The sequence below is a fragment of the Vipera berus genome (genome assembly GCF_964194415.1).
Source record: "Vipera berus genome assembly, chromosome: 2".
Taxonomy (NCBI): Eukaryota; Metazoa; Chordata; class Lepidosauria; order Squamata; family Viperidae; genus Vipera; species Vipera berus.
In genome coordinates, this window is record NC_138203.1 from 125,625,849 (window position 1) to 125,651,090 (window position 25,242).

The 25,242-nt window shown below is 40.5% G+C and overlaps 1 protein-coding gene across 1 annotated transcript in view; it reads right to left on the minus strand.

Annotated features, from left to right (window-relative positions):
- Positions 1-25,242, minus strand: part of SYN1 (synapsin I) — a gene marked incomplete at both ends in the record, with an annotated part of 102,408 nt that overhangs the window by 10,927 nt on the left and 66,239 nt on the right. Inside the window, one exon of the mRNA XM_081319451.1 lies at positions 353-415. Coding sequence (XP_081175577.1) covers positions 353-415 — 63 coding nt within the window. The remainder of the gene's footprint in view (positions 1-352; positions 416-25,242) is intronic.

Here is a 25,242-nt window from a genome sequence, read left to right on the forward strand (position 1 = left end):
ACTCTGAGGTAATGGGTAAGCCTAACAGAAGTTAATACTTTGAGGCTACTCTTGGATGGTATCAAAAGAATAGGGAAATGCTACTCTAACCCTAATATGGCCAAGGATGACTGAGAAAGCCCATTTCAGAAAGCGGGGGATAACAGGAAGGCAAGATCATGAAGCATGGTAGGGGGGAAAAATTGTTGCTACCCAAAGATATTTATGCCATGGTTAAACACCTTTAGAAAGGGCTACATCGAGACATCTTAAAGGAATATCTGGATGATCTTTATTGCAGGATGGCGGTTTGTGTACTCTCAAACACTCAAGAGTACTCAGGCTCAGCTTTCGAGAACTTTTACACCCTCACCTTTCCCATTCCAGAATGAGCATGTCCCATCTTCACCACCACTGGGTATTTGGAGGTTGTCAGCTGGAAAAAGAAGAAGAAAAAAGAATCACCAAAGGTTGACAATCACTGCCATTAGGTACCACGGTCAGCCACAAAGGTCACTGCAGTGGCAAGTGCCGCTCAGTGCCATTAAAAGTGTACACTGTACAATACAGGCTTGTAGAAAACAAGGAGCCATGTACAGTGCTGCTTAAAAATTTGCGAACCCTTTCGAATTTTCAAAATTTCAGAATAAATATGACCTAAAACACGATCTGTTCTCCACACAAGTCCTAAAACTAGATAAAGAGACCCTGATTACAATGAGTCAAAATTATTGTAACCTGTTCGTTTATTTACTGAGGAGAATGATCCAAAGGGCCATACGCAAATATGTAGCTTTGGATCATTTTACTCAATAAATAAATGAACACGTATAAGTATGAATTGTTTTCAATATTGATATAAAATAGGCAGAGTCAATGGAAAGAAGGCAAGCTGGCAGACAAGCTGGTTGTTTTGTTACAACCCAGTGATTCCTTAATACTTTGTGATTTGTAAGTTGAATACCCTGAATGATATAAAACTCCACCAGTGACATTTGATCTGTAATGTTGCAACTGTCCAGTGTTAAATAAAGCTCCAAGCTATATATATTAACTTGAAATCAAGTCTAAATTTATAAGACATAAATGTTCATCCAAATAGAATGTATTTATGAATTCCTTTTCCAGACAATTGCAATATATTCCATATGACATGCAAATGCTATTCTTACTGATAATTGTGCATGTTAATTCCTGCAGGCTACATTTACATAGGAATCATGGATTGTGAAAAGCTTAAATATATTGCTAGTAAAAAGAACATCAAGATGTTGCCAAGAAAGGTACCAGTACTGTGCATGTAAGTTGTAAAGAATAATAGTATTCCGTTTGTTAGAACCAAAGTATACGAGATAAAAAGAAACTGTTGTATTTTTATTTCCATATTATGGTATTTTCTTGTTACCCTGAGTGGGGTTTTAATGTAACTGAATGGCTACATGCCTAGTTTTGCTATTGATCTTCCTATCTTTTCCTATAGCTGAGCTGAAGGCAGAAGTCCTTGGTAAAACAGCCAAGAACTTCCCAGTTGTGGTAGACCAGGGGTCTTCAAACTTGGCCCTTTTATGACTTGTGGACTTCAACTCCTAGAATTCCTCAGCCAGGCATGCTGGCTGAGGAATTCTGGGAACTAAAGTCTACAAGTCATAAAAGGGCCAAGTTTGAAGACCCCTGCAGTAGACAGACTATCTTGGTAAGTCATGAAATCCAGCTTTACTGGAAGCAGCCTGTAGTACATAACTTTTACTGGAAAATATTTGGGAAAAGTGAAGTTTTATGTTATTCCCCCCTCCTGGTCTTCAACAATATGTGACCAGAAGATATTCTTGGGGGACACATAAGCACATCATTGAAACAATGGCTAATGAAAATTGAAGCAACATCAAGTGATGTAAATGATAGTGGTTTTAATTTTGATTGCAACTGAATTTACTCTCCTGTTTTGCAATTTGTTATTTGCTTTCATACATTTATACTTTAGTTGTACATAAATAAAGATATATATTTAATAATGAATGTTTCAAACTTCTGGAAGAAACCAGTTTGTCTACAAACGAATTGATATAGATAGATAGAGATAGATAGATAGATAGATAGATAGATAGATAGATAGATAGATAGATAGATAGATAGATAGATAGATAGATAGATAGATAGATAGATAGATAGATAGATAGATAGATAGATTTGGGGGCCGTGGGGGTGGTTTGTTTGCTTGTTTTTCCTTTCAACTTCCCAGCCTAAACTCTGAAATCCCTTTGATGGTTTCCCAAGGAAAGTTGTTCCATTGTCACTCCCTGACTGGATTACACTTTACGTGGGGCTGCCCTTGAAGTCTATCTGGAAGCTACATCTGCTGCAGAACAGATTTGTGCACACAGTTCTGGATGCTTCTAGTTTTGCCTACATTATACCTCTGCTTTGCAAGCTGCACTGGCTCCCAATTTCCTTCGAGGTGCAATTCAAGGCACTGGTTACCACCTCCAAAGACCTACATGGCATGGGACTGGTTCTTTGTGGGACTTCTCCTTCAGAGTATCTGCCTAGCCTACCAGATAGGGTAAGGACACTCCAGGTCCTTGCCTGAAATATTGCCATCCTAGTGGCCCCCCTCTCTCTCACACACACACACATGGAGTGACTGAGCAGGTACCCAGCCTTCTAGCCTTCTGGGAAGGCTTTTTACCCAGGCATTGGGGTGCAGTGAGGATGTTTGGGGCTGATAGTTGGGGCATCCCAAGGGGATGACTAAGCTGCCAGGTTTGGATTGTGTTATGTTTTTATTAGTTTGGGAACCATTCTTGTAAGCCACCCAGAGCTGCATTTTAAAATGAGTACCCATGCAAACCTTTTAAATACATAATGTAAATAAATGAAAAAGGTACTGTTCATATCGGACCCTGCTTAACTATGCCCCAGCAAGGTGAGGCAGTTGCTGACCATATCCCAATCCCAGAATAAAGCTGCTCTCAAAATAGGCTATTCTGGGAAATGAGGAATGCAAAGTAGTAATGACATCCTTGCAGGTAGTCCTCAGATTAAGACTGTAATTGAGCGTGAAATTACAGTTCTTGGTCATGGCAATACTTAAGTTATTGTCATGTACTCCCCCAGAGAATGCTTTTGAGCTTGGACCTGAAAGTGGAGATAAGGTAAAATATTATGGCTGGATTGTCAAAGGGTTGCAATTTATCAGGATTTTATTCCATCTATTTGGAAGTTAACTGTTTGGGTACCCGACTTACTATTGAACTAAACTGAAATGTGCATTATACAAAGCCCTGTTTGTCTTAGGACAGATTTGATAAACCCTTCCGTTGCTGAATGCCACCTCATAATATGCAGGATTCCCTCCCCCCAATCTTGTTATTCATTAAATTGTCCAAAATCTCACAAGACTGCCGTATCTCACAAGATTTTGAGCATTCCACTTCAGATCTTGGCAAAATTTCACATGAGATTTTAACATCTTCATAGACGTTTTGAGGAAGGCGCAGGTAAGAAAGCAGAAATCTTGCAATGCTGCTTTCCCATGACTTTGGATCTTAATAGATTATCAAAAAGATTTTTAGTGTGCCATTGTCTAGTCCCGTTCATGGAATTCTGGCATTCAGATGATCTTGTCTTCTATTTGTAACTCTCTGCGTCTTACCAACATTTCATCCATAATCTCCTCTTACCATAAAAAAAAAATCACTGTGAAAGGAGAGGCAGAATAGTTGCACAATGGCTTTCTCTAGTGATGATGTAAAATAATTGAGGGCTCATTGATTAATACGATTTTGACCTGTGATTTACTGATACCATTTTGGAGTAATATTTAAAGGTACAGTAAATAAATAAATTTAAGAGGAAAATTTTTAGTATTAAAGATGTTAAATACTAAAATTCTGGAATTTGACTATTTTTGAGGAGTTATGGTTGTTTCTGGCCTGGGGTGTTGCTAAGAAAATTATTTTGAAGAATTAGAAAAGTATAATATTTCTCATAGTAAGGATTGGATTCAAGAGATATGCGGCATCCATTTTAAAAAGGCAATTTTATCTCTTAATCAAGCGTGACTCAAGGCAATTTCCTTGGGCATATGTTTTGCAACATCTTGTAATGTTAGACAATATTTTCCCCTAACTTTAGTAATCTGTTTATATTTGATTGATGCATATCAATAGTTTTCCCCATTTTTTGGTTTGTTTTGTTTTTGTAGGGTTTTTCAATGTATTTTTCCCTTTTCCCCTGAATTCTGTAATTTTTCTATTACTTTCTGCAAAAGAAAGTAGAAGAACCTCAACCTTACCTGCATTTTTATCACCAAGAAATAACATATTTTCTTACCCTTTTAAAGAAGATCATATTTGAAGAAGGGGAACTCAGGGGAGTTTACTAAGTCACATAGGCTGGGAATTATACAAGTTGAAGTCCAACATATTGGAGAACACCAAGTTGAGGAAGGCAGCTCCAAAGCTTTGATTCATCACAAAATCCCTCAACTGAGAGCTCGTCATCAGCCTGGAATCAGCATGCAAATGATTTTGCCTGTTACACAACCATTGTACAGTCACCAGATATGAGTGTCTAAAGTTCACCTTCCTACGTAGGAATTTTGTAATATACGGAGCACCACCAAAATCAAATGTGGGATGTGCATGCTCTCAGACAGCCAACTTCAGAAGTTACACTTATGCCACAGTACATTCAGTACATAGGTGGGGAAACAAGTAAAAAGTCCCAGTGTGTTCCTAAATCCCTGATTGGTTTTCTGGCAAGAGGCCTATGCATCCAAATACGCATTTAATGCTTTAGTACCACCAATATTCACTGAATTCTAAATGGTGTGTCTAAAATGCCTCACCATGGGAAAACCCAAATGAGATTCAGTGGGTACTTGTGATGCTTCAAGACCTTTTTTAAAACATCACTCTGCCTCATTCATAGAATTTTACAGTATTTGGAGGATGTTTAGACAATGCTTTTCGCTTGTAATATTCCTGCGTTTCCCTACCCTTTGTTTTTTTTTATTGCACAACATTAAGAATGGAAAAATAATAACTTCCTGGCAGGACGATGAGGATGTGATTCCATTGGAAGATTTCTACCAATACGCATGTCCTGGTATTATGTTTTAGAAACAGCGAACATTAATCAGACAGTTCAGATTTGTTTTTTTTAAAAAGGAAGAAATAGATTGAGAGTAAGTAATAGGGATTTCAACCTTTAGAAATAAATTGAGAAACATTCTGGATGCTGGCAAATGAAGAGCTTTTGACACTACATTCGCTACATGAATGCAGGGATGCTGCAATGTACAGAACTTTGAGGACTGGTCATAAATACTACGATCACCGCAGCCAAGAAATTAAAAGACACTTGCTCCTGGGGAGGAAAGCCATGGAAAATCTAAACAGGACACTAAAAAGCAGAGACATCACCCTGCCAACAAAAGTGTGAATAGTCAAGGCCATGGTTTTCCCAATTGCAATGTATGGCTGTGAAAGTTGGACCATAAGTAAGGCTGAGCACCAAAGAATTGTGGCCTTTGAACTATGGCGCTGGAGAAGACTCTTGAGAGTCCCTTGGACTGCAAGGCGATCAAACTGGTCAGTCCTAGAGGAGATCAACCCTGACTGCTCTTTAGAAGGCCAGATCCTGAAGCTGAAACTCAAATACTTTGGCCACCTAACGAGAAGGAAGGACTCACTGGAGAAGAGCCTAATGCTGGGAAAGGTTGAGGGCAAGAGAAGAAGGGGACGACAGAGAATGAGGTGGCTGGATGGAGTCACTGAAGCAGTAGGTGTGAGCTTAAATGGACTCCAGAAGATGGTAGAGGACAGGAAGGCCTGGAGAAACATTGTCCATAGGGTCGCGATGGGTTGGACACGACTTTGCAACCAACAACAACAAGAAGATAAAATACTGTTCATTCAGCACCATCACAAGTTCAAATGATTGCTGAATGGGTGGTTGTTAAGCAAGTAGCTCCTGTATTATCCAGATAGTTAATATCAAATATAGTTTTGTGAGAAAATGTTACTGTCACTCTTTTCAGAACTTCTGTATCAGGAAATATTGTATTTATTTCCCCATTTCCGGCTGCTTTTCCTGATACCAACCCTTCTTACAGAAGAGTTAATCTTCAGGGTTAAAGTAGGACACAAATTCCAGCTGATCCCCAGTTCTTAGCAAGTAGAGGGATTAAGCCACAGAGAAACAAGGGTACAGGAATTTCTCATCAAGACCAGACATTCTTTCAAAGGTTGCAATTTTGAAACCACATGTCAACTTAATATTAATGTTCAAGGCAACTCCTTGTCATCAGTGCATCCAGAAAACGGAGTGAAGAGTAAAAAAACAACAAGGAATTAGTGAGCAATCCTGGGAAATTAGAAGTTCTGTCAAGGTATCAGGTAGTAGCAGGGGTTTGATAAATCTGTCAAAAACTTTGATAAACTGCTTACCCTTTGAACAACAAGAGCAAAGATTTCATACTCTGGCCTAAAACACTACTAGCTGTAGTCAGATTCGCAACATAACAGGTGGCCACATTTAGCTGGTCTTCACTGATCTACAAAATAGTTTATAGAGTCCCTGGAAAGGAACCCTGGTTCCTTGAAAATGTCAACATCACCTGTAAATAGTCAGAGAAGTGGTAGTTTAATTATAGTTTCATTTCCAAGAGAAAAAACAAACAAACTTAAGGAACCATGTGCCACTTTATACCACATTATTTGTATACTGTAGTAAGGTCATCCCAAATCACCATTATGCTGTTTTTTTAGGCCATGGGGTATGCTGATGGCTCCCCATGTTCTGGAAATCTACCCTTCAAGTTTAAAGCAATATTTGTCCTCAAATTGCTTTGGTCTGCAAACAACACTGGCAGCTGTAGTTCTCGAAGGAACTCATAAATGGTACTTTCTAACTACCAGTGCAATTTCCATCACCTACAGTACCTCGTTTAGCACTGCATTTCTAACTGTGAGCATCACACATACAGAAGGATGCAGTACAATGTAACTGTTAATGATGGTTCTTCCTAGGCATATGAACAGATTGAGATTTACTGTTAAATTAACATAAATGGTACAGGTAGAGCTCAACCTACTACCAGTCACTTGATGGACTCTAAGAAAGCTACTTAAAAGACAGATTTGAAACTTTGAAGAGCACCCCCCCATACACACACACCTGTGTTCATGTGACCACATTTTGGGTAGTTGGCAATTGGCTTTCATTTATGGCCATTTGCAGAGTCCCGTCGTCACGTGACTGTGATTTAAACATGTTTTCTGGAAACTGGTATTCACTTCCAGTTTCTGGCAAAAACACCTCCTAGTGAAGAAGGGGTTCACGTGGCATTTGCTTAACAACCATGTGTTCACTCTATGAGGATCATGTTCACAATGACTGCTGGAAAAAAGAATTGTAAAATTGGGCATGCTCGTCTTGTGAACCATTTAAAGACTATCACAACTTACAATCATACTTGCGGATTCAATTATGGTCGTAAGTTCAGGGTGACCTGTGGTGTGCAGCTAATGATTAATTTTTCATGTTTACCTTATTTTAAATAGCACCTACTTTATTTGATGGGGAGATGGAACAGACCACGAAAACCAGGTTTTTAAACCTTTCAACCAAAAATCCCCACCACTAACAGCGCAATTTCTTGAGATAATATTAGCACTTTTGAAAGATGGAATTATTCTTAGGAGGCCCACACAGAAGAGAGAGGTTTAAAATCCTTCCTCCTTTGATCAGTTCGAGGCTTAATCAGTCATTGCTACTCACCATCCCCAATGAAGAAGACAGTGAATAAACACGCATAATGTCAAGCGTAGTCTGGACTTTCATTTCACAAGAACAGTATTGTCTGAATACTTGAAAGTCCCACTTTTAACTGCCGACTATAGAAGAATGGACTTTAAAAGTTTCTAACCTGGCGGAAATGGCAAAGATCTCGGCGTATTTGAAAGACCATTCGCAACAACGATATATTGTGGAGTGGAAAAAATGGATTGATTACATCCAGAATAAATATGGGACTAAGAAGTTTCATTTAGCATTTGAATAAGTATTGATGTGATATTTATATTGCTTGTAGTCATTTTATAAGAGCTAAAGTGCGATAGACCTAATAGTTCATTGTTGTTAGCATATGGTAGTTTATGATTGTTTTTACTTTTATACCTTGTATTTAGCTCTGGGAAGTCGGGGAGGGGGGAGGGGGAGGGGGGAGGGTCGGGTTGGGTTGGGAAGGGGGTGGGTGGGTGGGGAGGGGTTGTTTTGTTAAAGATAAAATGTATTGAAAAACTTTTCAATAAAAAAAATAAAGTCCCACTTTTATTCCGACTAAAAATGCAGGCCTAACAGGAAACTTATGAAGTGATGCTGTACTCACATTACATATAACTATTTGATGTGGTAATTACTGGAGCAATTCCAGTAACCAGAATCATTGTGGGAGCAGAAAAGAGGGAAGTCATGATCTCAGCGGTAGCCCCACACATCCACTTGGTCAGAGAAAGCTGTGGGCTTCCCCACTCCTGGCCCCTGCCTCACAATTACGCCACCTATTTTTGTGGAATACTATGATGTTAAATTCTTCTGTCACTTCCCTATCATGTTGCTGTGGATTCAGCAGTCCTGCCAGGGCTCCAAAATGGCCAGATTTCTGACTTACTGTTTTCTCACCTTTGATTTTAAAATAACAATCCAGTCCATGCCAACTACAATGCACAAATGCTGCAATCAATGTGAGCTGTATAATCACAAGATTTAGTTTGCAAAATGGGCCAGGAAACAATAATCAACCTCAAAAATGTCAAGCTTTTGGATCCCTCAGCTGTGATTATTTTTCTAGCCAGTTTGCTTCATTCTATGAATAAACATCACTTTGCTGTATTGTGTTACACATCAATTTGTCCTTTTCCCCTGATATTCCATTTCCCTTTCAGGTCTTGAATACTACTGCAGTTTTAAGCAATGGTTGGGCAACCCTATATCACACACACACACAAACACACACACACACACACACACACACACACACACACACACACACACCAAAAACCTCAGCAGAAGCTTGCAAGATTACTGCATCCAGTTTTGGTCACCATAATACAAAAAAGATATTGAAACTCTCAAAAGATTGCAAAGAAGAGCAACAAAGATGATTAAAGGGCTGGAGGCTAACACATATGAAGAATGGTTGCAGGAATTGGATATGTCTAGTCTAGTGAAAAGAAGGACTAATGGAGACACGATAGCAGTGTTCCAGTATTTGAAGGTGTCGATTTATTTTCCAAAGTACCAGAAGGCAAGATAAGAACTAATGGATGGAAACTAATCAAAGAGAGAAGCAACCTAGGAGGAGAAATTTCCTAACAGTGGGAACACTCAACCAGTGGAACAGCTTGCCTTCAGAGGTTGTGGGTGCTCCATCACTGGAAGTTTTCAAGAAAAGTGTCAACTCTACAACGAACCTGGCTGCAGCCATTTTGCTTGTTCTAGGTTGCCACATGAATGGGAGAGGGTGTGGAGGATTTTTGCTAGTTTAAACAATTCTGTATCCTGTGGGAACAAAGGTCATTCTATCGGTTATGCTAGAGCAGGGGTGTCAAACTCAATTTCATTGAGGGCCGCATCAGCATTGTGGTTGCCCTCAGGGGGCCGGGTGGGTATGGCCAGGGTGGGCATGGCCTACTGGGTGGGCGTGGCCAGCTCTACATCGTTCGCATCAAGGGTGCCAATGGGGGCCTGGGCAGGAGTGGGACAGATCTGAGGGTCTCTGGCAGAAGGAGGGTCTCTGGGCCAGGGCCAAGGCAGTGGGGGCCGTTCCCTCACTGTTTCCAGGATGGCTTTGCGGGCCACATGAAACCACTTCGTGGGCCGGATCCGGCCCCCGGGCCTTGTGTTTGACATGTCTGTGCTAGAGGGTTGGGTGGTGTGTTAGAAAGCCCACCAAACTATTCTATTGGGAAACACAGCTGATTGCATAGCACTGGGGTGGGAAGTTTTGACTTTGTAATAGTGTAACTCTTTGGAGGGAATTTTAGATTTGGTTTCACATACTGGTATTTTGTATCCAATAAACATGTTCTTTGAGGAAGCCTCTAGTCTCGGAGGTCTGATTTGTCTCTGTCTATCAGAACCATGACAAAGAGACTGGACAGCCATTTGTCTGAAATTGTACAGACTCTCCTGCTCAAGCAGCAGGTTGGACTAGAAGTGATGGCAAACCTTTTAGAGACCGAGTGCCCAAACTGCAAAACAAAACCCACTTATGTATCATCGGGTGCGGAGTGGGCATGGCCCATTGGGTGGGTGTGGCCAATTGGGTGGGCATGGCCCATTGGGTGGGCGTGGCTGTGGTGGTAACAGTAGACTGGGTGGGACTAAAAGGTTCAATCAATCAATTCCAACTTTGCGAAATCTTTTTTTTACCGCGAGAAGTTGAAATTGATTGATTGATTGAACCTTTTTTTTTTTGCACACGGCGGAGTCCTAAAGCGAAAAGGTTTTCATAAAACCCAGCTGAAGGCCTAGGACTGGGGCGAGGGTGCGCGTGCCCACAGGGAGGGCTCTGCGTGCCACCTGTGGCACTCGTGCCATAGGTTCGCCACCACGGAACTAGATGATCTCCAAGGTCTCTTCCAACTTTGTTATTTTCTCTTCTATCTACTCACATGAGAACGTCAGCATGTTACAAGATTTGTGTCACTGTTAATATTATTTTACAAGCGAAGACTAAAGGCACCAGTTGGTCCTTGTATACTCCAAAACTCTTTTTTATCTGAATCCATAACACTGCACAGAGTCTGCCTGGACAGAGTTAGACCTACTTCTGCCACATATGCTCAGCTGAAGATGATCTCCTTCAGAGAGAACTCCGTCCTTCTTTTCTTGGAAAGGAATACGCAGAATGATGGCAGTCTTCTAGCAGTTAGAAGTTCACTGCCAGGGCAGTCAGTGTTCTAACGTGAGGGATAAATATGCATGAGAAAGCGTTGGTTGCTGTGTCACAAGAGCCCAGTACCCCGACACAGTGCCAAATCAGAGAAGAGCACATGAAGACATGGGGGGGGGGAAAGTTCTGCTGATTATCCCTCCAATATTCCCAGTTCAACAGCTGCCTCTCAACCTTGCTACTCACAACCTGACAAGGTGCATCCCCTCAACTCAACACCCCTGCCCACGGTTTCCTCTTTTGGCCCCATTCTGTTGCAATCCTAATTGCGACTACTACAAGCACTTTGTCCCCACAGATAAATACCGTCCGGCTTCCCACCCGTTTTTGCTCAGAGGGGTGAGAGCAGCTGTTTCCAGCCGAGGCCTGGCTCTCGGCCCAGCTTGAGTTTCCTTTTCAGACAAATGCCTGGCTACTCAGCCCTACACCAGTTCCAGGAACAATGGATTATTCAGGGAAAGTGAACCACCCCCGTATAACTAAATACACAAACAGTTACGCTCCATCCTTAGAAGCAACTACAGTGCAACGGGTTTGTCTTGAGAAGGACGCAGCCGTGCTCCAAATAACCATATCTGCTTTCTTTTCACTAGCCTCACTGCCCACTCAAAGCCAAGATTAGAATTTATGGTTCCTGGTTTCAAACTCAACCAGGTCTAACCACAGAGAAAATAAGAATAGAACTTTTAAGTCTTGTATCTTGGTTACATGCTAAGTGACCAAAAGTTCGTTTGATGTAGTTGACATGCTTATCCTGCTTTTTAAGCTATAGCCCAAAAAGCTTTTAAAGAGCTGTGTTACATAGCATACTTTGTATATGGAAAGTTTCTTACTGAATCTGCTTGGCTTCACTTTAACAGATGATGGGAAAGTTCTGTCTCATCATTTTTTTTAAGTGGAATTGGAAAAGGACTTTAAACATAGTTTTCTGCAACATACTGATAGATTTCCCCTCACTATATCATACTTATTCAATGAATGAAAATTCATTGAATTTATTCCCAAGCTGGTTCCTGTCAAAAGAGCTACCATTTGGTATTATTTCTCCTCCACCCCAGAACAATTTCTCTTTCACCATCTTTCAAGTCAGAGAACCTCATTAGTTTAGTCATACTGAATTCAAATTTCTAACTCAGATTACCAAAGGAAAATGTAGCATGTGCAGTCGATAGTGAATGCATGGTTAGTTAGACATATTTTTCCTCTTCGGGCTAAGGAAAATTGCAAGTCTGAATGCTTCGCACTAAGAACACAATTAACTTAAGGAGAAAGGATCAGCCTAGCTACTTTGCCAATATGCTATTTTTCTGCATGCAGAAAAGGTGGTGGAAAGAAGTATGCTCAGATTTGTAACTTTCACCAAATCTACCATAGATTTGGGCTTCTGGGCTTTGCTGTTTAATCACATTCACGATGTGACTAATACATAAAAGTGGGAATCAGGAGAGCATGTTCTCCATTACAAATTAATTTAGCAGCAGCTAACTTTGGGAGTTGTATTCCATACATTCTGAAGTTGCAAAGGTCTGTGCTATAGTGGCATGGCTCTTACAGGTAGTCCTCGACTTATAGCTATCTCCTTAAAAATTGATCAAAAATTATGATGGGCATGGAATGGGTGGGCCCATAAAACACTTCAGGTCATTGTAAAGTGCCTCTCCCACATACAATCATAGCACAATCACATGACCATATTTCAGGTATCTGGCAACCAGCTCGCCTTTACATCCAGTTGTAGCATTCTGGTCATATGACCACAATTTGTGACCCTTTCGCCACTTTCCTACAAAAGACACGCATTCAGAAAAATTGGTTCATATTTATGGCTGTGGCATTCCCTTAACAACTGTGGATTTGCTTAACAACTACAGTGCTTTATTTTACTTATTTAGCATATTTACTATTTGCTTACTGACCACTGCAAAAACAGTCACAAAATTGAGTTGAACTGCATGGTGCCCTGACTTATGTCTGTAAAGACTGAATCAGAAATCCTGTCCCAAATGCAGTCGTAACATGAGAACTATCTGCATTATTTACAGTAGTGGCCAAAATTGTGGAAACCTTTTGGGAAATGCCCCCTTTGGTTAAGTGTCCACCGATTTTTCTTCTAATTTCTTTATAACTGTAGCCTTGTTCACTTAATAATACCATTTTACATCGCTTTCTGGGCAACCAGTCAACTCTTTGCACCATTAAAAAGGTAAAGGTAAAGGTTCCCCTGCACATGTGTGCTAGTCGTTTCCAACTCTAGGGGCCGGTGCTCATTACTTTAATTTTATTATCTTTTACAAGCTCACTAAATGAAAGAACACAAAAAAACCAACCAACTTGATAGCATAACACATAACACACTGACAAATGTCCTCCTCTCAGCTTCAATACATGACATCAATAACTGAATCCTACTGTGATCTGATTGGCTCATTGCCAAAACAAGATGACACCTGATTGTCTCTCTAAACACTCATGCTCATTGGCTACAATCAGATGAAGGAAAGCTACCTGATATCAACCTAAGCAAGTTGTGCTTCCTTTTTCTGGTTATGTGGCTATAACTTTTCACAGAATACAGTACAGATAATTGAACAAACTATGTTGCATTACATTCTTGATTAATGTATCTTTCCATTGATATATAATTTTATGGTACTACTCCAAAAAAAAGTGGTGTTATTAGCTATCAAACCTCAACAATACACTTTTCCCAAAATGTTTCCACAATTTTGGCCACTACTGTAGCTGTTTACATAGTGCCATACCTGTGTCCTCTAGGTGCCCTTTGAATGGTATTTTAAGATAACTCTGTAAGTCAAAAGTCTACCTTTGACATTCTGCATCACACTGATGGATGGTTACTATGGAACCAGTAGTTCAAGTGGTTTGAAAGTGAAAGTAGATTCAGCCTATTTGGATTGTTTACTAGAAAACCAGAAGCAGCCGTCTGCTCCAGACATTGGTCAGGATTCTAAATTAGAAAGGTTTAACAATCGGAGAATGAGTTAGAATAACAGACTGCTGAGGCTGAGCTCAGATCTGGGAACAACCACCGAGAGGCCAAAATTTGTGATACAGAAGAAATGGCAGTTTCGAACCTAGCAGTTCGAAAGCACGTAAAAATGCAAGTAGAAAAATAGGGACCACTATGGTGGGAAGGTAACAGCGTTCCGTGCGCCTTTGGCGTCTAGTCATGCCGGCCACATGACCACGGAGTCGTCCTCGGACAAGCGCTGGCTCTTCGGCTTTGAAACGGAGATGAGCACTGGCCCCTGGAGTCGGAAACGACTAGCACGCATGTGCGGGGAAACCTTTACCTTTACCTTTAGAAATGGGATGAAGTCTGCTGAGAGCCAATTATGAAGGCAACAGTCTACACATCTGAAGAGTTTATGAAGAAATCTGGCTGGAGGGAACTATTGGCAAGTAGACCTGGAACATGAGGCAAAAATCCAAGAGACAACTGAAGAAAGACAGGGGGGAAAAACCCTTGTATCGGATTTAGGAGAATTGGAGATTAGGGAAATCTGGTTAGAGGAAAAAGCCACTAATAGTTTATTAAGTAGGAAATACTCTTTTGGACTTTAGCAACAGTACTGAGTACGTACTATCTAATTAAGGCTACACTATTGGATGAGTAAAACTTCATCCATTCTGGATTATCCTTTAGAAAGGTCTCAGGTAGTGGTATCAATCAATTCCTATGCCGGGGAGAATAAAATTAACCACATTATACATGTTCAGGAGATTTTGATAGAAGTGATAGGATTACATTTTGTAGTTGATATCTGTTGGGGACTTTTTAAAAAAAAACTAAACTAAACAGCCAGATTAAAGACAGACTTTAGTTCCCCAAACTGTTAAAAATGAGGAACACAAAAGAATGCTAGCATAGGAATAATAAAATGAAAGGTCATTCGCCACAGGAAACGTTGGGGAAACATACTTCAGCACAGGAGAATTAGCCATGATTCACTGCAAGATTTGAAGCTTAGTTTAACTTTCAAAAATAACACAATTTTATAATACAATTGTAAAATAATACAATTTACTTTACTTATTTACCATATGTATACCCTCCACAAATGCAAAATTCTTAGCGGTTTACAATTAGTATAGCAGGACAGGTATTTTTAAATTACAAGCATTTTAGTTCTAGGGTAGGATCTAAAACATGTAACGTTCTGAAATCTTAAGCCCCAAAACATTTTAAAAAATAATCAAGCTTGGCATTCCATAACTTATCATGCACTCTTTGGAGCCACTCAATTTTTAAGAGTTTCCAAAGGCCAGAACAATGGGAGACAACCTCATTTCTCAGGGAAGAGGTTTCATAAGAGAAATGCTGCTACTGAGAAGCAGCGCCTATGAGCCTCTACTTCACAGAAATGAGGAATTGCCAATTTCTCCTGAGACACATGGGTTGGAGGGTAGCAGGAGGAGGGTGTCTGGCAAGTAACTTGGAGCCATGTAGGAATTAGTTAGGTGAGAACCAGCACTTTGAATTGCACCTGGAAGCTAGTAGGAAGCCAACATAAGGACTTGAGCACACATCTAATATGTTGATGATGAGGCTGCTGTGTCCTGCCACAGTCATGAAAGCTCGCTGAGTAATGTTGCCAGCCATTTTTTCTCAGTCCAACTGACTTCACCCAGTGGTTATTGTGGGAAAGAAATTAGAGGTGGGAGCATGGTGTATGCTGTGTTGCGCTCCTGAAGGAAAGGCAGGATATAAATCTAATAAACAGACCCTCAAGTTCTACTATATTTTTAGTTGAAACTTAAAAAGTTATGTTTGGAAGACATTGTAAAAACGTTACTCCTTTCTTCCCTCCATCCTTCATGAATGATACTCTTGAATCTTTAATGGCAAGTTGAAGGTAAAATAAACGCTACTTTACAGTATGTTTCACTGAGTCACAGGAAAGAAAGAAAAACAACGTTTAAGGTGATGAAACTTCTGCCTATCCTTGTTCAGGCTTTGGAGTAAGCAAAAATCTAACAGATTTCTTTAATGCTCTAGAAAGCAGCTTTAGGCAAAACGTTCTGCATTTTCAATGAGACGCTTGATTCAGATTGATATATATGAACTCTCACTCTATATGTCACGTTATAATCTATTTTACAAATTATGTTGTGTTTCAAAAGCAACTTTGTCTGTAGTGAGACTAGTGTTCAAGTCTGTAATTATAAGCTATATACCAGTGTTTCTCAACCTCAACAACTTTAAGATGTGTGGACTTCAACTCCAAGCTATGCTGGCTAGGAAATTCTGGGAGCTGAAATTTACCCATCTTAAAGTTGCTGAGGTTGAGAAATACTGCTATATACCATTTCAAATTTCACCTTAATCTTAGGTAATATATTTTTCTCTCAATTTTCATTGCAATTCTGATGCATCCCATAGGATTTTAGTTTGGTCTACAAAGACCAACCCCTTCATGGATTACTGCCTTGTCGTGGCGAAGGGGCTTGTGTAATTCAATGAAGCTATGAGCTATGCCGTGCAGGGCCACCCAAGACGGACAGGTCATAGCAGAGAGTTCTGACAAAACGTGATCCACTGGAGAAGGAAATGGCAACCCACTCCAGTATCTTTGCCATGAAAACCCTATGGACAGTACCAAAAGGCAAAACGATATGACGCTGGAAGATGAGCCCCTCAGGTCGGAAGGCGTCCAATATGCTACTGGGGAAGAGCAGAGGGCTAGTACTAGTAGCGCCAGAAAGAATGAAGCGACTGGGCCAAAGCCGAAAGGACGCTCAGCTGTGGATATGTCTGGTGGTGAAAGGAAAGTCCGATGCTGTAAAGATTTTTTCTCCATAGGAACCTGGAATGTAAGATCCATGAATCAAGGAAAGCTGGACGTGGTCAAACAAGAGATGACAAGACTAAACATTGACATCTTAGGTATCAGCGAACTAAAATGGACAGGAATGGGTGAATTTAATTCAGATGACCATCAGGTATACTACTGCGGGCAAGAATCCCTCAGAAGAAATGGAGTAGCCTTCATAGTCAATAAAAAAATAGGAAAAGCAATACTGGGATACAATCCTCAAAATGACAGAATGATCTCAGTTCGAATCCAAGGCAAACCATTCAATATCACAGTAGTCCAAGTCTATGCCCCAACCACCGGTGCTGAAGAGGATGAAATTGACCAGTTCTATGAAGCCCTACAGCACCTTATAGAACTAACACCCAGAAATGATGTCCTTATCATCATGGGGGATTGGAATGCTAAAGTAGGAAGCCAAAAGATAACTGGAATAACAGGCAAGTTTGGCCTTGGAGTACAAAATGAAGCAGGGCACAGGCTGATAGAATTTTGTCAAGAGAATACGATGGTCATAGCAAACACTCTTTTCCAACAACCCAAGAGACGGCTTTACACATGGACATCACCAGACGGTCAACACAGAAATCAGATTGACTATATGCTCTGCAGCCAAAGATGGAGAAGCTCTATACAGTCAGTAAAAAGAAGACCAGGAGCTGACTGTGGCTCAGACCATGAGCTTCTTGTTGCAAAGTTTAGGCTTAAATTAAAGAAAGTAGGGAAAAGCGCTAGGCCAGTCAGGTATGAATTAAATCATATCCCTGTTGAATATACAGTAGAGGTGACAAATAGATTTAAGGAATTAGATCTGATAGACAGAGTGCCTGAAGAACTATGGACAGAGGTTCGCAACATTGTACAACAGGTAGCAACCAAAACCATCCCAAAGAAAAAGAAATGCAAGAAAGCAAAATGGCTGTCTGAGGAAGCTTTGCAAATAGCTGAGGAAAGGAGGGAAGCGAAAGGCAAGGGAGAAAAAGAAAGATATGCCCAATTAAATGCAGAATTCCAAAGAATAGCTAGAAGAGATAAGAATGCCTTCTTAAATGAACAATGCAAAGAAATAGAAGAAAACAATAGAATAGGGAGGACCAGAGATCTTTTCAAGAAAATTGGAGAGATGAAAGGAACGTTTCATGCAAAAATGGGCATGATAAAGGACCAAAATGGCAGGGACCTAACAGAGGCTGAAGAGATTAAGAAGAGGTGGCAAAATTACACAGAAGAACTATACAAGAATGAGCTTAACGTCCCTGATAATCACAATGAGGTGGTCACTGACCTCGAGCCAGACATCCTAGAATGTGAAGTGAAGTGGGCCTTAGAAAAGCTGAGCAACAACAAAGCTAGTGGAGGTGACAGTATTCCAGCTGAGCTATTCAAAATCTTAAAAGACGATGCAGTAAAAGTGCTACACTCAATTTGCCAGCAAATTTGGAAAACTCAACAGTGGCCACAGGATTGGAAAAGATCAGTTTACATTCCAATTCCAAAGAAAGGCAGTGCCAAAGAATGTTCAAACTATCGCACCATTTCACTCATTTCTCATGCTAGTAAAGTTATGCTTAAAATTCTACAAGCTAGACTCCAGCAGTATGTGGATCGAGAACTACCAGAAGTACAGGCAGGATTTCGAAGAGGCAGAGGAACTAGAGATCAAATTGCTAACATACGCTGGATCATGGAGAAAGCTAGAGAGTTCCAGAAAAACATCTACTTCTGCTTCATTGACTATGCTAAAGCCTTTGATTGTGTGGATCATAACAAACTCTGGCAAGTCCTTAAAGAGATGGGCATACCAGACCATCTTATTTGTCTCTTGAGAAATCTATATGCGGGCCAAGAAGCAACAGTGAGAACTGGACACGGAACCACTGATTGGTTCCAAATTGGGAAAGGAGTCCGGCAAGGCTGTATACTGTCGCCTTGCCTATTTAACTTATATGCAGAGCACATCATGAGAAAGGCAGGGCTAGATGAATCAAAAGTTGGAATTAAGATTGCCGGAAGAAACATCAACAACCTAAGATATGCAGATGATACCACTCTAATGGCAGAAAGTGAAGAAGAACTAAAGAGCCTCTTGTTGCGGGTGAAGAAGGAGAGTGCAAAAGTTGGGTTGAAACTAAACATTAAGAAAACCAAGATCATGGCATCTGGCCCTCTCAATTCCTGGCAAATAGATGGGGAAGAAATGGAGGTAGTGACAGATTTTATTTTCCTGGGCTCCAAGATCACTGCAGATGGGGACTGTAGCCAAGAAATTAAAAGACGCTTGCTCCTGGGGAGGAAAGCCATGGCAAATATAGACAGCACACTAAAAAGCAGAGACATCACCCTGTCAACAAAAGTGCGTATAGTCAAGGCTATGGTCTTCTCAGTTGCAATGTATGGCAGTGAAAGCTGAACCATAAGAAAGGCTGAGCGCCAAAGAATTGAAGCCTTTGAACTATGGTGCTGGAGAAGACTCCTGCGAGTTCCTTGGACTGCAAGGCGATCAAACCGGTCAGTCCTAGAGGAGATCAACCCTGACTGCTCTTTAGAAGGCCAAATCCTGAAGCTAAAACTCAAATACTTTGGCCACCTAATGAGAAGGAAGGACTCGCTGGAGAAGAGCCTAATGCTGGGAAAGGTTGAGGGCAATAGAAGAAGGGGACGACAGAGAAGGAGGTGGCTGGATGGAGTCATTGAAGCAGTAGGCGTGAGCTTAGATGGACTCCAGAAGATGGTAGAGGACAGGAAGGCCTGGAGGAACATTGTCCATAGGGTCGCGATGGGTCGGACACGACTTCGCAACTAACAACAACAACAACAAAGTCCAAGTTATGTCAAGGATTTATTGGGGCGTTTTTAATAGTTAACAGAGAAACAAGGTCCCAATGCCAGCACTGTTGCCTGCTTTTTCCTGATCTTCAGATAATTATAAAATTATAGTTGCAAATCCTTGCGACCAGAAGAATCTTAAGAGACCGAAACATGAGGGGACATATAGTGCTGAGTACTCTCCATTCCTGGGGCCTCTCCATTATTTTCATAACTTTACTCATCTTGAATACCACCAAAAAAAAGTAAATAACAACTCCTGATTTCCTGCCAATGATGAATGGAAAAATCTATTTTCCCTTTTCACCAACAACTTCCTCAGCCTGTTTTTTCTCAGCCACACATCCAGTAACCACAGGTGTTCTTTTTCCTAACCCCGGCTCATTCGTCATACAGCTGGATAATTTGTGAGAAGAAATCTGCTATCAATGAAATGGCATCTCAGCCAGTCAGATTTCCTTTCTATCACAGATGCCTAATTGCATTCTGTTTGTGTGGTTCAAAGAGTGACTGATACTTCATACAAATCCAAATGCACAAAGAATGTGTTCCTTTCATCTTCTAGTAAGAGATTGTTCTAGCAAGTGCAAGAATCTGTTTGCAAGACAGAGGAAAATGGTTCACACATTACTCTGGCTATTGGCAAATTAACCAAATAACTTACTTCTCTCTGTGGATTCTCCTTTAAGAGGTTTTGAAATCTGTCTGTCTATCTATTTCTATCTAATCTAATCTAATCTATCTAGGATGAAAATTGGGCCATTCCATAAATAGCAAACACCTGCATAAAGAAATTCTGCAATGATTTCCTCAATTATACAAAAAGGGGGATTTTGGCCATAGACCAGGGGTGTCAAACTCAATTTCATTGAGGGCCGCATCAGCATTGCAGTTGCCCTCAGGGGGCCAGGTGGGTGTGGCCGGGATGGGTGTGACCTACTGGGTGGGCGTGGCTAGAGTGCGTATGGCCTACTGGGTGGACATGGCCAGCTCTACATCGTTCACATCCAGGGTGCCTATGGGGGCCTGGGCAGGAGTGGGACAGATCTGAGGGTCTCTAGCAGAAGGAGATGGGACTGGGGCAAGTGCCAAGGCAGTGGGGGCCGTTCCCTCACTGTTTCCAGGATGGCTTCGCGGGCCACATGAAACCACTTTGCGGGCCGGATCCAGCCCCCGGGCCTTGTGTTTGACATGTCTGCCATAGACAATGATAAGGAAGAGGAATAACTGGGAAAGGGGTACTCAATCACCAGGAAAAGAATACAGCCCATCGCACCAATTATCTGCCAGAGTAATGCAGTTATCAACAGCCCACTACAGTTCATCTGTTTCTGAGGTATTGCTCAAATTCCAGTTGGAATGCATGTAGAGATGAGACTTCAGTTGTCTAAGAGATTATCTCCTTGTGTAAATTCCACAAAGCACAGCAAGTACAATCCCTCCTTCCTATTTCTTAGTATCTCAAAATTTATAATAAATATGACTTTAAGCCAGATGGGGAGGATTTTCAGTGCAAACAATTAGTGGGCCAGTCAAAACATATACTGATTAAGTGATGCTCTGAAGTTGTTTTTTTTCTTCAAAAGTAAATCGCCTACATAAATGTGCTTTTAAAAACCATACATGACTTGGAATGTAGGTGTTTTGAAAACCTGAACTTCTGCACCCAGTATAAAAATCAGATTTTTTGGCATGGTTTTGCAGAGCACTGGGTCTTTGTCAAAAAGCAAACTGGTATTTATTATTCCCGGGAAGAGGAAGAAACTGTAAATGGAAATGCAGCTCAAAGATGGCTATTTCCAAGAGCTAAAATAGCTTAAGCCACTTTCTGTCCTAATAATGCCTCATAGTGATCAGAATTTGCTTTTAAATGGATAGCTCGTTTGCCAATGGTAACAAATTAAAAAGCATTATAGAATCGGGCAATCTTTTCCTCTTTAACCCGGTCAAGAAGTCATGGAAGACCATGGAAGAACCACAGAATAAATGAAAAATAACGATTTTGAATGCCCAATGAAATTGCATAAATTGTGCAATATAAACTTCATTTGGAAGTACCCAAGGTTACTTTGGAAGAATAGATCATTCAGGAATCTTGGAGAGTATCCAGAGTAGATTTTCTCTGATGAATGTTGCTGATAGTCTTTTTACATTATAAGCAGATATCACTGGCAGATTATTCAAGTACAAAATATGTGTAAATAGGCCTGTCTGGACATGTACAACCAAAACGCATGCTTTGCTGTGGCTGTCTCCAATAGCCATCTAATTAATCATCTGTGAACAAATGTAATCCTGCCCAATCTCCTAAACTAAATTAGGATATTCAGAGAGATGATTATGTTCTTTTTCCCTTCCCTTTGCACATGAATTTACTTTTCCTGTAATGCTGTATCTGCACTACAATACAAAGAGCAAGCTATCTAATTTAGTATTTCACATAGCAAAATTATGAATTATAATTTGGAACTATGATCATCGACAGCATTAAAGTAGGCATAACCTTGTCCTTATGAGGTCTGAAAATGAAATGAAAAAGAGGGAATTGTTTACAAAGAAACAAGCTTTACAAGCCACCGGGCTGACCCCACATTCCTTAACCTGGTTATAAAATAAGTCTTACAGTTGCCCTGTTTCTTAGTGTTCACAGTTGCAACATCTATTCTGTCAAGACCAGTGCAATTAAGCCTTTCTGCCCTGACTATGCACTCTTCTTTGAACTGGATGTTCCAGTCTAATCTTAGAAAGAAGATGAGGCTGGGAGAAGTGGTGGGATTCAAATATGTGAACAACCAGTTCTCTGTGTGGATGCTGCTTCCAAAAGTCCATTCTGGACCTGGACCACAAAAAATTAGCTACCAGTTCTGCCAAAACGGTGCGAACCGGCTGAATCCCACCACTGGCTGGGAGGTTTGCACAGTTGATACAATCCTCTGATAGATTTTCTCCTACACAGAACCATAGCTTCAGTTTGTGCCAGATCATTCCTCAGCTCTGCTGAGCTTGATTTCGTGAGCAGTTCTGTAAAAAAGACAAGAAACCAGTCTTCTGAGTCATATACTAATGCGCAATTTTAAAAGCTACTATATAACACTTTACATGAGCTCAGTATCAGGAAGAAACTAGACGAGCCATAGCAACGGCATATTTTTCTGTGATATATGACCTTGCACCATCACTGAAGTCAGGTCAAGAATAAGGGACAGCAATGTAATCACCATCTTTTAAAATGTTCTATCACAATATTCTGCCAGGGTTGGTTTGGATGATGAGATGGGTGACATATAAATTTAATGGAAAATGTAAATAAAAGTATTCTGTTCCAAAAATTGAAAATAATTAAAATATTCACTAGTAATGCTGTAATTGACAATGTCTGAATTTGCTTGTAGGAGCATGAACTGCTTGTGACCCACCAAAGTGAATGCAGAACCTGTTATCCATATATTATGGCTATTGGTGTCTTGATCATTCAAAGGTGCTTAGCTTAAAACTAGAGAGGTGTCTAGCGTATCATGGCAAGGCAGAAAAAGCATGGGGAATAATGCAACTAAGTCAAGTGAACTAGGAGCTGACAGAAGAAGCTCAGTGTATTAATTATCCTGTAGATGCTTCTGTCATCCAGTTATGTACAATTCTGCTGTCTTTTCTCTGACAGTTCCAGAATCCCTGCTGAAAATTGTCCTATCTCCTTTATAAGGCAGCTCCTTCTTCTGAAATAGCATTTTCTCTTTGCCCACCCAGCCATCCTGCCTGAGTCATTCTATTCCTTGTCTTCTCTGCCAAAGAATGAACTCAGTTAAACTCTGCAGCTTCCTGGCTTTCTTCTCCTCACCTTACAAAGCAACTTGGATGTATATCATGGGACATCCTGAGTCTATATACCGCAATGTTAATGTTGGCAAACTGGTGAATTACCAACATGGGTAATGTTGGCGAATGGAAAGTTGCTCTCATCACTTACCTCACCTCTCATACATGCTACTCTGAAGACTCACAATTATTTTGGCATATATTTCCTGGACTAGAATCCACCGGATTGTATTCACAGAGCTTGATATGCACCTAATATTGCACAATTAAAAATGACAAGAAGCCACCACTAGAAAGTTCAGAATCAGTAACTGAAATCACTTCAGCAAACAGGCATACTTAATACTAGGTTTTATTTTAATCAAAATAAATTTATTTCCTTCCTTCCTTCCTTCCTTCCTTCCTTCCTTCCTTCCTTCCTTCCTTCCTTCCTCGAACTTTATTCTTTAATATGTTTATTTTTTATAATCTGGTTCTTCTTTCCTTGGTTGAAAGAGTGAAATATTGAGGTTGGAAGCAGAAGGTCACAAAAAAAGATTGTGTCTAAGAAGAAGATACATCTTTATAGAGCTAAGTGGTGGAAGCTTCATTTCCATTTTGTCTAGTTCTTAGCCGAAAAGCTACTGGATTTTAGGGCATTCATTATGAAAAATTAAATGGCAATAGTGTCTCTAATCACACAGCAAAAGCCTTACAGTATATCAAGTTCAGTTGCCGACTGCAGTAGTCTGACAGGCCTGGCACTGATTTTCCAATGTCTCAGAAAGAATTAGAATTACAGAGCTGGAAGGGACCTTGTAGGTCATCTAGTCCAACCCCCCTGCCCAAGAAGGAGACTCTACACCATTTCCGACAGATGGCAGACAAGTCTCTTCTTGAAAGCTTCCAGTGATGAAACTCCTACAACATCTGGAGTAAAATTGTTCCATTGATTGATTGTTCTCACTGTCAGAAAAATTCTCTTTATTTCTAGGTTGAATCTCTCCTTGATCAGTTTCCATCTGTTATTCTTTGTCCGGTCTTCAAGTGTTTTGGAAAATAGGTTGACCCCCTCCTCTCTGTGACAGCCCCTCAAATATTGAAACACTATCATGCCTCCCCTAGTTCTTCTCTTCACTAGACTAACCATGCTGTAACCATTCTTCCTATGTTTTAGCCTCCAGTTCCCTAATCATCTTTGTTGCTCTTTGCACTTTTTCTAGAGTCTCAACATCTTTTCTATGGTGTGGAAACCAAAATTGGTTGCCGTATTCTAGGTGTGGTCTTATTAAGGCTTTATAGAATGGTATTAGTACCTCACATGATCTTGACTGAATCCCTTTGTTAATGCAACTTAGGATTGCATTGGCTTTTTTGGCAGCTGCTGCACACTGTTGGCTCATATTTAATTGATTTAATTGTTTGATTGAAAGAGACCTCATCACTTGATACCCAATCCTATATAGCTAGAAATGGTAAGACCTAGACAGGTATATTCTGCATACAGGTAGATGAACTAACACTGAACTACAGTCTCAAAAACCTAGTTAAATGGCCACATCAAAATTAAACATAATCAGTACAATACTAATGATTACTTTTCTTTCATTGTGGACTCACAGCACAGTTGTAGCACAACAGACATAAACTCGCTGATTTAAAATACAGCTGAAATAAAGGGGAAAAGTAGAGAAAGGGACACTTCTTAGGTTATTCTGTCTTCTTCGGTGTGTCTCTCCGCCCCAAGTTGGGAAGGAATTTTGCAGAAAGAGGTTTCCATAACAACCTACCAACAGGGTGGGCAATGTTGGGAAAAGCATCTACATGTGAAACCATAATACTTTA